Source organism: Mauremys mutica, chromosome 5 (genome assembly GCF_020497125.1).
Source record: "Mauremys mutica isolate MM-2020 ecotype Southern chromosome 5, ASM2049712v1, whole genome shotgun sequence".
In the NCBI taxonomy this organism is placed as follows: Eukaryota; Metazoa; Chordata; order Testudines; family Geoemydidae; genus Mauremys; species Mauremys mutica.
Window position 1 is genome coordinate 436,267 of NC_059076.1, and position 13,903 is coordinate 450,169.

At 45.2% G+C, this 13,903-nt stretch overlaps 2 protein-coding genes across 2 annotated transcripts in view; both read left to right on the plus strand.

The window, feature by feature from the left end:
* The first annotated feature begins 6,113 nt into the window (after window positions 1-6,113).
* Window positions 6,114-13,903, plus strand: part of LOC123371050 (UDP-glucuronosyltransferase 2A2-like) — a 66,229-nt gene continuing 58,439 nt past the window's right edge. The window contains exon 1 of the mRNA XM_045018192.1: window positions 6,114-7,116. Within this exon, the coding sequence (XP_044874127.1) occupies window positions 6,372-7,116 (745 nt within the window). The 5' untranslated portion in view covers window positions 6,114-6,371. The remainder of the gene's footprint in view (window positions 7,117-13,903) is intronic.
* On the plus strand, window positions 11,066-11,804 carry LOC123370691 (UDP-glucuronosyltransferase 2B17-like). The gene has a single exon (XM_045017405.1). It carries the CDS (start codon window positions 11,124-11,126, stop codon window positions 11,802-11,804), a length of 681 nt encoding a protein of 226 aa, XP_044873340.1. The 5' UTR covers window positions 11,066-11,123.

Sequence of the window (13,903 nt, forward strand, 5' to 3'; positions counted from 1 at the left end):
CGGTTAGGTGTAAGGAAGAGGGGGGGGGGCAGATACTAGATCGACAGGTCATACTGGTAGTACTGTGTCCCTACCGAGCGGGGTGAAAAGAGTGAGAGGAGCCCAACAGCAAAAGTTAGGATGTTTGTTCACCAATGCGAGAAGCTTAGGTAATAAAATGGAGGAACTGGAGCTCCTGGTCCGAGAATTGAAACCGGATATCGTAGGAATAACCGAAACATGGTGGAACGATAGCCATGACTGGAGTACAGGTATGGAAGGGTATGTGCTGTTTAGAAAAGACCGATGCAAAGGTAAAGGTGGGGGAGTAGCATTGTATATCAATAATGAGGTGAAATGTAATGAAATAACTAGCAATGCAATGGATAATACGGAGTCTGTGTGGGCAATGGTCACATTGGGGAAGAAAACTACCAGAGCCTCACCCGGGATAGTGATTGGGGTGTGCTATAGACCGCCGGGATCTAGCTTGGAGACGGATACAGAGCTCTTTAATGTTTTTAAGGAGGTAAACACTAATAGGAACTGCTTGATCATGGGAGACTTTAACTTCCCAGATATAGATTGGGAAACAAATGCTAGTAATAACAATAGGGCTCAGCTTTTCCTAGACGTAATAGCTGATGAATTCCTCCATCAAGTAGTTGCTGAACCGACGAGGGGGGATGCCATTTTAGATCTGATTTTGGTGAGTAATGAGGACCTTGTTGAGGAAATAGTTGTAGGGGACAACCTTGGCTCGAGTGATCATGAGCTAATTCGTTTCAAAATTAATGAGAGGATAATCAATATTGCATCTGAGACTAGGGTTTACGATTTCAAAAGGGCTAACTTTACTAAATTAAGGCGACTAGTTAGGGAAGTGGACTGGACCAACATATTTAGGAATCTAAAGGCAGATGACGCCTGGGGTTACTTCAGGTTGAAATTGCAGGAGTTATCAGAGGCATGTATCCCGAGAAAGGGAAAACGGCTCGTAGGTAGCAGTTTTAGACTGAGCTGGATGACCAAGCGTCTTAGAGGGGTCATTAAGAAAAAACAGAAAGCGTACCAGGAGTGGAAAATGGGAGGGATCAGCAAAGAAACCTACCTTATTGAGGTCAGAGGGTGTAGGGATGCAGTGAGAAAGGCAAAGCGACGGGTGGAGATGGACCTAGCAAAGGGGATTAAAACCAATAGCAAAAGGTTTTTTAGCCATATAAATAGGAAGAAAACCAAGAAGGAAGAAGTGGGACCGCTTAAAACTTTAAACGGAGTGGAGATTAGGGATAATCTTGGAATGGCACAATATCTGAATGAATATTTTGCCTCGGTCTTTAATGAGGCTAATGAAGGGCTAAGGAATAGTGATAGAGGGACCGATGGGAATGAAGATATGGGGGTAGACATTACGGTATCTGAGGTGGAGGCCAAACTTGAACAGCTTAACGGAAGTAAATCGGGGGGCCCGGATAATCTTCATCCTAGAATATTAAGGGAATTGGCGAGTGATATTGCTAGCCCGTTAGCGATGATTTTTAATAAATCTCTAAATTCGGGGATTGTACCGTTTGACTGGAGATTAGCTAATGTAGTTCCTATATTCAAGAAGGGGAAAAAAAGTGACCCGGGTAACTACAGGCCTGTTAGTTTAACATCTGTAGTATGCAAAGTAATGGAAAAATTTTTAAAAGAGAGAGTGGTTACGGAGCAGGAGGCCGATGGCAACTGGGATAGATTACAGCATGGATTTACAAAAGGTAGATCGTGCCAAACCAATCTGATCTCCTTCTTTGAGAAAGTAACAGATTTTTTAGACAAGGGAAATGCGGTGGATCTAATATATCTGGATTTCAGTAAGGCGTTTGATACGGTACCGCATGAGGAATTATTGGTTAAATTGGAAAAGATGGGGATCGAAATGAAAATCAAGAGGTGGATAAGGAGCTGGTTAAAGGGGAGACTGCAGAGGGTAGTACTGAAAGGGGAACTGTCGAGTTGGAGGGGGGTTACCAGTGGAGTTCCTCAAGGTTCGGTTTTGGGTCCTATTTTATTCAATCTATTTATTGCTGACCTGGGAACCAAGAGTAGGAGTGGGCTGATAAAGTTTGCGGATGACACCAAGTTGGGAGGTATTGCCAATTCGGAGAAGGATCGGGATATCCTCCAGGGAGATTTGGATGACCTTGTAAACTGGAGTATTAGTAACAGGATGAAATTCAATAGTGAGAAGTGTAAGGTTATGCATTTAGGGATGACTAACAAGAATTTTAGTTATAAGCTAGGGACGCACCAGTTGGAAGTAACGGAGGAGGAGAAGGACCTGGGAGTCCTGGTTGATCGTAGGATGACTATGAGTAGGCAATGTGATGTGGCCGTTAAAAAAGCTAATGCGGTCTTGGGTTGCATTAGGCGAGGTATTTCTAGTAGGGATAAGGAAGTGCTAGTCCCGTTATATAAGGCGTTGGTGAGACCTCATTTGGAGTATTGTGTGCAGTTTTGGTCTCCCATGTTTAAGAAGGATGAATTAAAACTGGAACGGGTACAAAGAAGGGCCACTAGAATGATCTGAGGAATGGAAGGCCTGTCGTATGAAAGGAGACTTGAGGAGCTCGGTTTGTTTTCCTTAACCAAAAGAAGGATAAGGGGAGATATGATTGCACTCTTTAAATATATCAGAGGGATAAATACCAGGGAAGGAGAGGAATTATTTCAGCTCAGTGCTAATGTAGACACGAGGACAAACGGATATAAATTGTCAGTCAGGAAATTTAGGCTTGAAATTAGACGAAGGTTTCTAACCATCAGGGGAGTGCAATACTGGAACAGCCTACCGAGGGAAACAGTAGGGGCGAAGGACCTCCATGACTTTAAGATTAAGCTAGATAAGTTTATGGAGGAGATGGTATAATAGGATAACGGGCTTAGTCAATAGGTCAATTAAGTGCCACACTGGTAAATAGTACAATGGGTCAATGATATGATATTCTTAACCTTTTTCCAGAGGGTATGGCTGGAGAGTCTTGCCCGCATGCTCGGGGTTCAGCTGACCGCCATATTTGGGGTCGGGAAGGAATTTTCCTCCAGGGCAGATTGGCAGTGGCCCTGGAGGTTTTGCACCTTCCTCCGAAGCATGGGGCAGGGGTCGCTTGCTAAAGGAGTGGGTAGATCGGCTTATGTGGCCTGCATCTTGCAGGAGGTCAGACTAGATGATCATAATGGTCCCTTCTGATCTTGAATTCTATGATTCTATGATTCTATGAAAAGGCTCTTAAACAAAGTAAGGAGTCGTGATAAGAGGGAAGGTCCTCTCATGGATCAGTAACTCATTAAAAGACAGGAAACAAAGGGTAGTAATAAATGTTCAGTTTCCAGAATGGAGAAAGATAAATAGAAGATCCCCTAAGGATCTGTACTGGGACATAGAATATCAGGGTTGGAAGGGACTTCAGGAGGTTCTAGTCCAACCCCCTGCTCAAAGCAGAACCAAACCCAACTAAATCATCCCAGCCAGGGCTTTGTCAAGCCTGACCTTAAAAACCTCTAAGGAAGGAGATTTCACAACCTCCCTAGGTAACCCATTCTAGTGCTTCACCACCCTCCTAATGAAACAGTTTTTCCTAATATCCAACCTAAACCTCCACCACTGCAACTTGAGACCATTACTCCTTGTTCTGTCATCTGCTACCACTGAGAACAGTCTAGATCCATTCTCTTTGGAACCCCCTTTCAGGTAGTTGAAAGCAGCTATCAAATCCCCCCCTCATTCTTCTCTTCTGCAGACTAAACAATCCCAGTTCCCTCAGCCTCTCCTCATAACTCATGTGCTCCTGCCCCCTAATCTTTTTTGTTGCCCTCCACTGAACTCTTTCCAATTTTTCCACATCCTTCTTGTAGTGTGGGGCCCAAAACTGGACACAGAACTCCAAATGAGTCCTCACCAGTGCTGAATAGAGGGGAACGATCATGTCCCTCAATCTGCTGGCAATGCTCCTACTTATACATCCAAAATGCCATTAGCCTTCTTGGCAACAAGGGCACTGTCGACTCATATCCAGCTTCTCGTCCACTGTGACCCCTAGGTCCTTTTCTGCAGAACTGCTGCCTAGCCACTTGGTCCCTAGTCTGTAGCAGTGCATGGGATTCTTCCGTCCTAAGTGCAGGACTCTGCACTTGTCCTTGTTGAACCGCATCAGAACTTATGCTGGTCAACATATTCATAAATGACCTGAAAAAGGGGACAAATAGTGAAGTGGCAACATTTACAGATGTCACAAAATTCAATGTTGATAAGTGCAAAATAATGCACATTGGGAAACATCATCTCAATTATACATACAAAATGATGGGGTCTAAATTAGTGGTTGTCACTCAAGAAAGATCTTGGAGTCATTTTAGATAGTTCTCTGAAATCCTCCACTCAGTGTGCAGTGACCATCAAATGTGCAGCAGCAGTCAAAAAAGCTATTGTGTAAGGAACCATTAGGAAAGGGATAGATAATAAGACAGAAAATATCATAGTGCCACTATAGAAACCCCTGGTACGCCACTACCTTGAACACTGGAACTGCAAAAGGTATAGAGAAGGTCAACAAAAATGATGAACAGCTTCTGTATAAGGAGAGATTAAAAAGACTGGAATTGTTTATCTTGGAAAAGAGATGGCAAAACAGGGATACGATATTGGTCTATAAAATCATTATTGGTGTGGAAAGGGAATAGGGAAGAATTCTTTACCCCTTCACATAACACAAAAACAAGGGAACAGCCAATGAGATGAATAGGCAGCAGGTTTAAAACACACAAAAGGAAGTACTTCACACAACACACAGTCAACCTGTGGAACTCATTGCCAGGGGATGTTGTGAAGGCCAAAAGTGTAAGTGGATTCAAAAAAGAATTGTATAAGTTCATGGAGTATAGGTCCATCAGTGGCTAAACCTTTGAGTATCAAAAGGTGAGACTGGATGACCAGAGGTGGATCACTTGATAATTGCCCTGTTCTGTTCATTCCCTTCAAAGCACCTGGCATCGGCTACTGGGCTAGGTGGAACATGGGTTTGACCAGTATGGCCATTCTTATGTCCTTATGTACACAGTGATGTGAGTTGGTAGATAGCCAAGCTATCAGTGAGTAAGGTTAAGATGAATCTTAGTGTGTTTCTGCTCTTCAGGCAGCTGATAGGGATGAGGGGTTGGAGCCCAGGTTACTATGGGAGCAGGGGAGCCTTTGACCGCTGCTGCTGGCTCTCCTTAGGGAGGAGGAAGCCCTCCAGCCTCCACCACTGGTCCTTCAGTGAGCAGGCAAAGCTCACTCCTCCCTAACCCACCACAGCTGGTGCTGCCACTCATGAGACTTTGAAGGGAGGGGGCTACCCTGGCCCAGTATTCCTGTTCTATGAGTCACCCATCCTCAGGGCAGAGGGCCAGGAAAGTGGTGCTCTCCCCACCAGCCTTGGAGCAGATGGCTATGGGAGGCACCAGCCCCTCCTCATTGCAGAGAGCCCTATGGGGGATTCACCACCTCTGGCCCCTGCTATAGCAGCCTCTCCCCACGCAAGGCTCAGTGCTGTGGTGGCAGGTTGCCTCCCCAATGCCAATAAGCCTTTCTTGAATAGACCTTATCACACCGCTTATAACCGCACCACCTGCTGGCGGCCACTAGTGTCACCACATCTTTTTCTAAAAAGGGGGGGAGAAAAGAAAATATTTAGACCAAAAAAAATCCCTGTAAGTTACTATACTAAGTAACACAAACATTAGAACAAATAAATACCAATCATGCTACAGTTAAAAAAGCTAACCTTCACAGTCCTGAGACGGTGACATGCTTTCCAGTGGCCCTGCATGGGAAAATTAACAGGAGGCCTATCCTCATACTTCCCTAACAAATCGATACATGAAGAGCATCATGAGACAGTCCGTATTTACCCTCATTTCCATGGTTAATATTTTTGTCTGGAAATACTGTGGTACTACCACAGATAAAGCCAAAGGATTAAATTCACCCCTATCAGAGGGATCAACACAAGACTTATGTGCCACTTAAGTCTCATTTGAAGCCTTGTTTTTGAAGACTTAACTAATGTTTAGGATTTCTATTGGCCGTCTTTCTCCTCAGCCGAAACTAACAATTAAAAAACAAGTGGAAAGAGAAGAGCTAAGCAAGAAAGAAATGTCATAACCCTTTCTGTCTTTTTAATCCAGACACCTAAACTGTACTTGTGTTCCAGGTGTATCCATCGCCATCCAGGTTTGGAAAACCCACTCTTCTGCAGCGTGTCTGTTCGTCGTTAGGAGTACTGGTCAAGTGGCTATTCCACATCACTGAGAGAGGCTGAGAAAGTGATTGAGAGTGAAAAATATATTCCTGTCCAGTCACCAAACCTGCCATGGCCTCCGCCACAGCCCGAACCAGTGTGCCAAAGAAGCACATCCAATTTATAGCTTTTCAGGTCACTCTGATAGGAACGGTCTTCTGTGGGAATGTGCTGATTTGGCCTACGGAAGCCAGTCACTGGCTAAATGTTAAGATCATTATACAGGAACTGATACGCCGAGAGCACAATGTCACCATCCTAGTGCCAAACGCTTCCCTCTTCATCACACCGCATGCTGAGACGGCCGAGAGGTTCAAGATGTACTCTGTGCCCTTCGGAAAGAACTACATTGACTCCTTGATTAAGGAGATGGTGAGCTTGTGGGTGTATAACAGACCAATTGTACTGACCTTCTGGCAGTTCTACAAGGAACTGGGGAAGCTGATCAGCAAAGTGAATGAGATAACTAGACAGCTGTGTGATGGCGTGCTAGGCAACCGGGATTTAATGACCCGGCTGCAGAGGGACAAGTACGATGTGCTTCTCGCTGATCCGGTGACTATCGGCGGTGACCTAGTTGCTCTCAAACTCGGAATTCCATTTGTGTACTCTCTGCGTTTCACACCAGCCTCAACAGTGGAGAGACATTGTGGGAAGATGCCCTCTCCGCCTTCGTATGCACCCGCAGCCCTGTCTGAGCTCACAGACAAGTTGTCATTCGGCGAAAGAATAAAAAACATACTGTCTTACCTCCTACAAGACTATGTGTTGGAGAGTTACTGGGGAGAATGGGATTCGTATTACAGTGACATTCTAGGTAAGCATTTCACTCTTTCATTCTTAATGATATTACATCCAAAAATCTATGTCAGAAGAATGTTCATGTTGCAAAGACAAGCGCTTTAATTCTGGTACCTCCTAACTTTTAAGTTGCCCCAGACAACATCAGTCCGGCCCCACTGTGCATCTGCATAGGCATAACTGAGCCTTGCCCCACACCACACCATTGTGGCAAAGCTAGGAATAGAATTCAGTTCTCTTAGGTTCCAGTCCAGTGCCTTAACCATGGGAGAACAGCCTTTATTATTATAATTATTATTTATTATTTGTATTACTGTAGGACCTGGGAGTCCAACTCATGGACCAGAACCCGATTTTATAGGGACAGTCCTGATATTTGGAGCTTTGTCTTATATAGGCGCCTATTATTCCCTGCCCACTGTCCTGATTTTTCACACTTGCTGCCTGGTCACCCTGGGACCTGATTGTGCGAGGCACTTTAAGGACCTTACAATGCAACCTTTCCAACTGTCTGTCTCATTTACAGTCCCTCCGATGCACTGAATGAGGTAGGGGTCCTGTAGAACAAATTGCATGTGGTCATGTAATTACAGATTGTTATAATGTGTACTTACAAGAGGATAGATGAGGGACCCTGGTTCTAGTCTCAGCAGTGCCAGAAGTGAACTCATGTCTCCAGTGGACTACAGTTATCCCATCTCTAAAAGAGGGTTAATGATGCTTGTTTCTCTTCCAGGACAGGGGCACAATGACTATCTCAGTAATAAGGGGTGTGAGGGAACTACTAGTGCCAGGTGTTGGAAGAGGTGACACTAGAAATCCTAGTCCCTAGCCCAGTGCTGCTCCTAGACCAAAGGATGTTTGATGGGCGTATATAAGTGTAACTCACTGGTTCAGTGATATTATGTGTCCTCTTCAAGTGGCTGGTTCCCATAAGATGATAAAACCTACAAGGGCTGTTTTAGCTCAAGTGGTAAAGATCTGTACTGTGGTGTTGGAGGTCCTGAGTTCAAATCCAGCTGAGAAGCAAGCAAGAACATCATTTTGCCCGTTCCCTCTGTGCTTTTTGTTAGGTTCAGAGGAGAGCTAGTGCTGAACTCAGTGAGGAGTCTGCAGACAATGCTAGTGAGCCAGACATTGATGGATTTTAAGGCCAGACAGGACCATTAGATCCCTTAGTCTGACCTCTATCCATGAATCACCAGCAGTCCCCATGGTCTTTCCATAGCTCAAAAAAAAAATCCTAATACCTTTCTGAGTGGTAGCCATGTTAGTCTGTATCAGCAAAACGAACGATGAGTACTTGTGCCCACTTCAGGTGCCACAAGTACTCCTCGTTCTTTTTGCTAATACCTTTCTGTATTTTATGTGCCAAATTTTCTTTGTAGTCCCAGGCACAAGATGTCAGCCACAAAAGCACAGGGCTAGACGTTTCACCCCTCACACAGGGTGAGCAGAAAACGTTACAATATTTTTTATTTTCAAAAGAGTCAATTTTTTAGTGTGCTATGTCTTAGGAACCCCTAGTTCAACTGACTTGAGATTCTCCCCATGAAGCGAACCCTGGCCCATGGCACAACCTGCCAACATTCACAATGAACTGTCTTTTCTGGGGCATTTTTAGAATCCTAGCTACAGCCTAAATTATAGAGAGGCTGCTGCCACAATGTTCTAAACAACCACCACGGATACTCTCCTCCTTGAACCGCTTCCATATTGGGTAGCACTGATATGATCCAGAACCCAAGCCATATTTTCCCCTAATGGCAAGATACGTTAACTTTGGAGGCTCTTCTGTGATATAGGGCTCAATATAGGGGTAACTGGGTGAAATTCTCTGGCCTGTGTTACACAGGAGATCAGATTAGATGATCTAATGAGCACCTTCTGGCCTTAAATCTATGAATATAGTGAAGATGGCTTTCAAGTTTTCTCTGTGTTAGTGCTACAAATCAGTTGTGGATAAAGCCTGAAGACAAAATACACTCTGCCCTAACTGTTCAGCATGGCAATTTGGCCGGGTGAATGAGAGGAAAATTCAGAGGTTCTCAGTGGATATACTGAAATCAAGCATGGCTTTGTAACCAAAGCCCATACTTACATCACAGGTTAGTTAAAACCGAGCCTCTCTTTTCAAAACAAATTATGCTTACATACACTGCATCCGGTAATAAGCAATGAGGGCACTGCGATTTCTTTCATTTCACATAGAACCTTGGTTTTGAATTGTTGTCAGTGGAGCTAATAGTTTACTTAAATATTAGTTACATAGGATCAGTGAATGACATTTTAATAGGTTTGGAACTGTGAACTGCACCTTCAACTCTCACTGACTCCAGCACCTGACCGAGGCTCGGCACCTTGCAAGACTGAGCCCTTCACGCTTTAAGAAAATGAACCTCTATTGTCATACTGCAGTCACAGCAGATCACTTGACTCCCCTTGGTTTCCCATAGCTATTCCATTACAATACCTGTCTGCTTTTGTATGGGAAGAATGGACAGAGAGAATGAAAAAGGAAAGAATGATCCAAACCGTACGCATAAGCTGCAATGAAAAACATTAGGACAATAACAATGTGACTTGGTAAACAATGAGAACTTTTGCAGAGCAGAAGCTTAGAAGCTATTTTTCTCTCACAGTGAAAGGGACTTTAAGTGATTTCTTAAGTGCAGGGAAAATAGGTTACCCGGAAAAAGCTAGTGCGTTACCAGACTTTCAAATCCAGTCTACAGTACGTTACTGTCCCCTAGTGGCATACAGAAGAGCAAGCAGCTCTTATACCAAACATCTCATTGCATGGTATCTAGTCTAGTTCCATTTCAGGTACTTATTTGTCCTTTGTTACTATAGCATCTGAGCATTTCACCATCTTTCATGTATTTATCCTCCCAACACCCCTGTGAGGTAAGGAAGTGCTATTGTCTCCATTGTACAGAGTCAGGGCCACCTCAGCTCCCAGGGGGGGTCAGGGAAAGGAGCTCAACTTCCCCTCCCCCAAAGGGGCAGGGGCCCTCAGATCCTGGCTCGCATACAGGGGGCAGGGAAGGAGCTCAGACCCAGTCCCCCAGATCCCAGCTTGCATGGGGGTTTGAGGAGAGCCCCCCCCCCCCCAAAAGTTAGAGCCCCTTCTAAATTAGCTGTACTACTCAGGGCCCATTCCTAGGAAGAGGAAACCCATTTATCAGAAGCAGATGGTAGCAACAGGCCTGTAGCTCATTCTCACATTTCTGCCAAGGGCAGAACTTGGAGTTTGAACTTGGAGTGCAGCGCAGATTCTATGGCCACAGCAGGCCTCTCATCCACCCAGTTACTGAGAGAACAGGCTACCTGCAAACCCTTTTGTTTCAACAGAGCCCTGGGCTTGGTGCACGTGGGTATTTCATTCTCTTCAGCAGGTGGCAGTTGGGTGGGTATTGTTTGCTGCCAGGGTTATTTGGCCAGCCAGTAACACTGAGGAGTCCAGAAGGACCCCAAGCTGCAGAAAGACATCCTTGATCGCTGGGGATGCTGTAGAGGAGGCAAGTTCTTCAACCCACTTCCCTATGTGTGTGTGGTCAAACAGTGTTGCTTTAGAGCGGTTTCATTCTAAGCAGGTTAGGTGCCTAACTCCCTTTGAAGCTAAGGGGAGTTAGGCACTTGCCTAAATACCACTAGGCACCTAAGCAGGTTAAGCACCTGTCTGCCTCATTAGGCACCTAAAGACCTTTGTAAATCTGGCCCTTATCTCTGATTAAAAGTCGGTGGGTGCCGAACTCCCAGTTGTGCCGTTAGCTTTAAAAATCACATGAAACAGCAAGTTCATGGTGTTCACTGTTTGTACCGTCTGATAGGGAGATCTGCAAAGTTTGCTCCATTCCATGCTGAATAGAATTCCCATCCAGGTTTTCCAGAAAGAGATGGGTGTATCATAAATCATGGGATGTTTCTTACTGACAGCATGAATTTTTTATGACTCACTCTTTTAAGGCAGATCCCTGTGTGAACACAGCCTTTGTCTGCTGATTCACAGCTGCTGCAGCGATGCTAAATTTGCAGTGCACCTGCAGGGTACTAGTTTGCCTCTCCCTGCTGGCTGAGAATGTGCTCTCTGGGAAGGTGCTGGTGTGGCCTGCGGATTACAGCCACTGGATGAATCTGAAACTGGTGACTGAAGAACTGGCAAGCATGGGCCATAACATTACAGTGCTGGTCCATTCAGCATCCCTTTCTGTCAACGCTACTTCAGCTTCCGCTCTTCATTTTGAACCCATCGAGGTTGGATTTACATCTGACAGGCTGCGATCACTGTGGGAAAAATTCCTGCGTTTCTGGGTCTATGAGAAAGCTCAGGTCTCCTTCTGGGAAATGCATAGCATGATGAGGAGCCTCTCACGTAGCGTTTCTCACACGCAGAGGCAGATATGTGATGGGGCAGTAAAAAGCAGGAAGCTGCTGGAAAAGCTGCGGATGTCCCAGTATGATGTCCTCCTCTCAGACCCAGTGCTGCCCTGTGGGGAGCTGCTGGCGGAGCTGCTGAGGGTGCCGTTTATCTTCACCCTGAGGTTTTCCCCAGGTTTGCATTTGAGAGACTGTGTGGTCAGATATTGGCTCCTCCTTCTTACGTGCCAGCTGCCACCTCTGATCTACAAGAAAATATGTCCTTCTTGGAAAGGACTGAAAACCTATTGCTCTACCTCATTCATGACCTTCTGCAGCTCCTGATTTGGAAGGAATGGGACTCCTATTATAGCAGCGTATTGGGTGAGTTTCCATAAGTACTCACCTCTATTTTCGAAAGGGATGGGTAACATAAGGTGACAAAATGATTGAGGACAGGGCCAGATCCTCAGCTGGTGTAAATGGACTTCAGTGGAGTGACACTGGTTTCTATGAGCTGAGTATGTGGCCTTGTCAACGTAGAGGTTTCCCTGGAGGGTAAACATCTGTATATCAGAAGTAGGGAAACATAATCAATGGTCTGTTTCCTCTCACACAGAGGAAGATAGTTGATGAAGTCAGTGGGGCTGCCTCTTCTCTGACACTGTTGTAACTCAGGAGTGACTCTGTTGAAGTCAACAGAGACATTGGCCTAAAACAGAGATAAATGAGGTCCAGGACCCTCTGATTATAGCAGCTACATTGAATCCATACGACTCTCCTCCTTCCCCTTCTACTCAGCCAGTGACGCTGTCCATTCTGATGATGGAAGTGTGTGGCTGGAATCTCCTCTGAAGCACTTGTGAAAACCTTGCAGGAATGAAGACTCCTTTTGTTGTTTATGTGCAGTGGTGTCACATGTGGCTGCTACCAGTATGTTTCACCAAACCACAACTGGCCTGGAATGCCATTGGAAGAGAATAACAAGAGGATCCATGAATAGTTCACTTCCAATTATTTTCTTTGTCATGGTGCAATATTTCTTTAGAACAGGAGGATGCCATCATGCACATGGGTTGAAAATTTCCCTCCTCAGTCGGACACTTCTTGTTTCTCATGTCAAATGCAGCACGGGCCGCCTCAGTTATCCAAACTAAGGTCATGTCCATCTTTGGTTAAACCATCTTTGCACATAGACAAGCCCTTACACCAGAAACTCTTCTGCTATCTGAAACCTCACTTATCTCAGCTTATTCTTGCCTTCCCTGCATTCAGATAATGGAGGTTATACCTAATTTTGAAACTGCGAGATACATCTGAGGGTATCTAATGCGTACGAAGGAGCTGGAGCTGATGACTGCAATTGTTCTGTTGCTTTTCTGCATGGCTTCTTCCAATTGCTTCATGATGAAACTGCATTTATTTTCTTTTGGGGACTACTTAAAGTTTAGGCCTGATTGACAGCCCGTTGGAAAGAATCCCATTGGCTTAACTGAGCCCTTCTGACACGTAAGAGGGAAACCCTTCCATGAAGAGGATTAAAGGCTGTATATTCCCTGCATAAGAAGAATTCCCAGGTAGCCAGGTCAGCTGGCTTTGGGGCCCTTTTATGCTATAGAGTGATAGAAGGAGGGCATGACAGAGTGAGAAGAGACCCAGGGTATTTAACCCAGCCTACTAGCCTAGGGAGAAGCAGCCAACATAGGAAACAAGACAAAGCAGAAGGAAGAAAAAAACGCTGGTGAAAACAGAGGCCAAAAGAGTCACAGATGAACTATCCCAAATAGAAGGGGCCTGTGCTTGTCTTCACTGGACTTTTGTAGCTGGAGATAATTGATTGACAATTAGCTTGAGGTACTTGATTGCCAGTTAACTCCAGGTAATTTAACATGTTCCTAAAGACTTACTGTGGACTCTCCCCACTGCAGACAGGCTGTGCTGATCCCTAGAGAAAAGAACAAGACCTGTGTAACATGATGAAATGTGTGCACTCAGGGGCGGCTCTAGGCATTTTGCCGCCCCAAGCACGGCAGGCAGGCTGCCTGCCGCACTCGCGGAGCCGGCAGAGCGCCCCCCGTGGCTTGCCGCCCCAAGCACGCGCTTGGTGTGCTGGAGCCGCCCCTGTGTGCACTGTGTCCACACCAGCCTTTACAAATCTGTTAATTACCTCAAGTTAATTGGCAATCAATTAACTCCAGGTATAAAAGTCTTGTGAAAGTGTCAGACTCAGGACTCAGTTTGTCAGACCACTCTGTTTTATTAGCACAGCGCTCTGCTAATAACACCCAGATAATGTGAGCCCCCATACAAGACCCAAACAGTCTTTTTTATACAGATAAAAGGGCGCGAACTACACAAAGGGACAAAAAGAGCAAAATTGTAAAATTTACCTGGGGCACAGCATGCATCTCCTACTTCCTTACTAACTCTTATCGATCTAAGGC

Excerpts from the sequence above, each read along its gene's own strand:
- LOC123370691 (XM_045017405.1), top strand. The coding sequence starts at position 11,124 with ATGCTAAATTTGCAGTGCACCTGCAGGGTACTAGTTTGCCTCTCCCTG.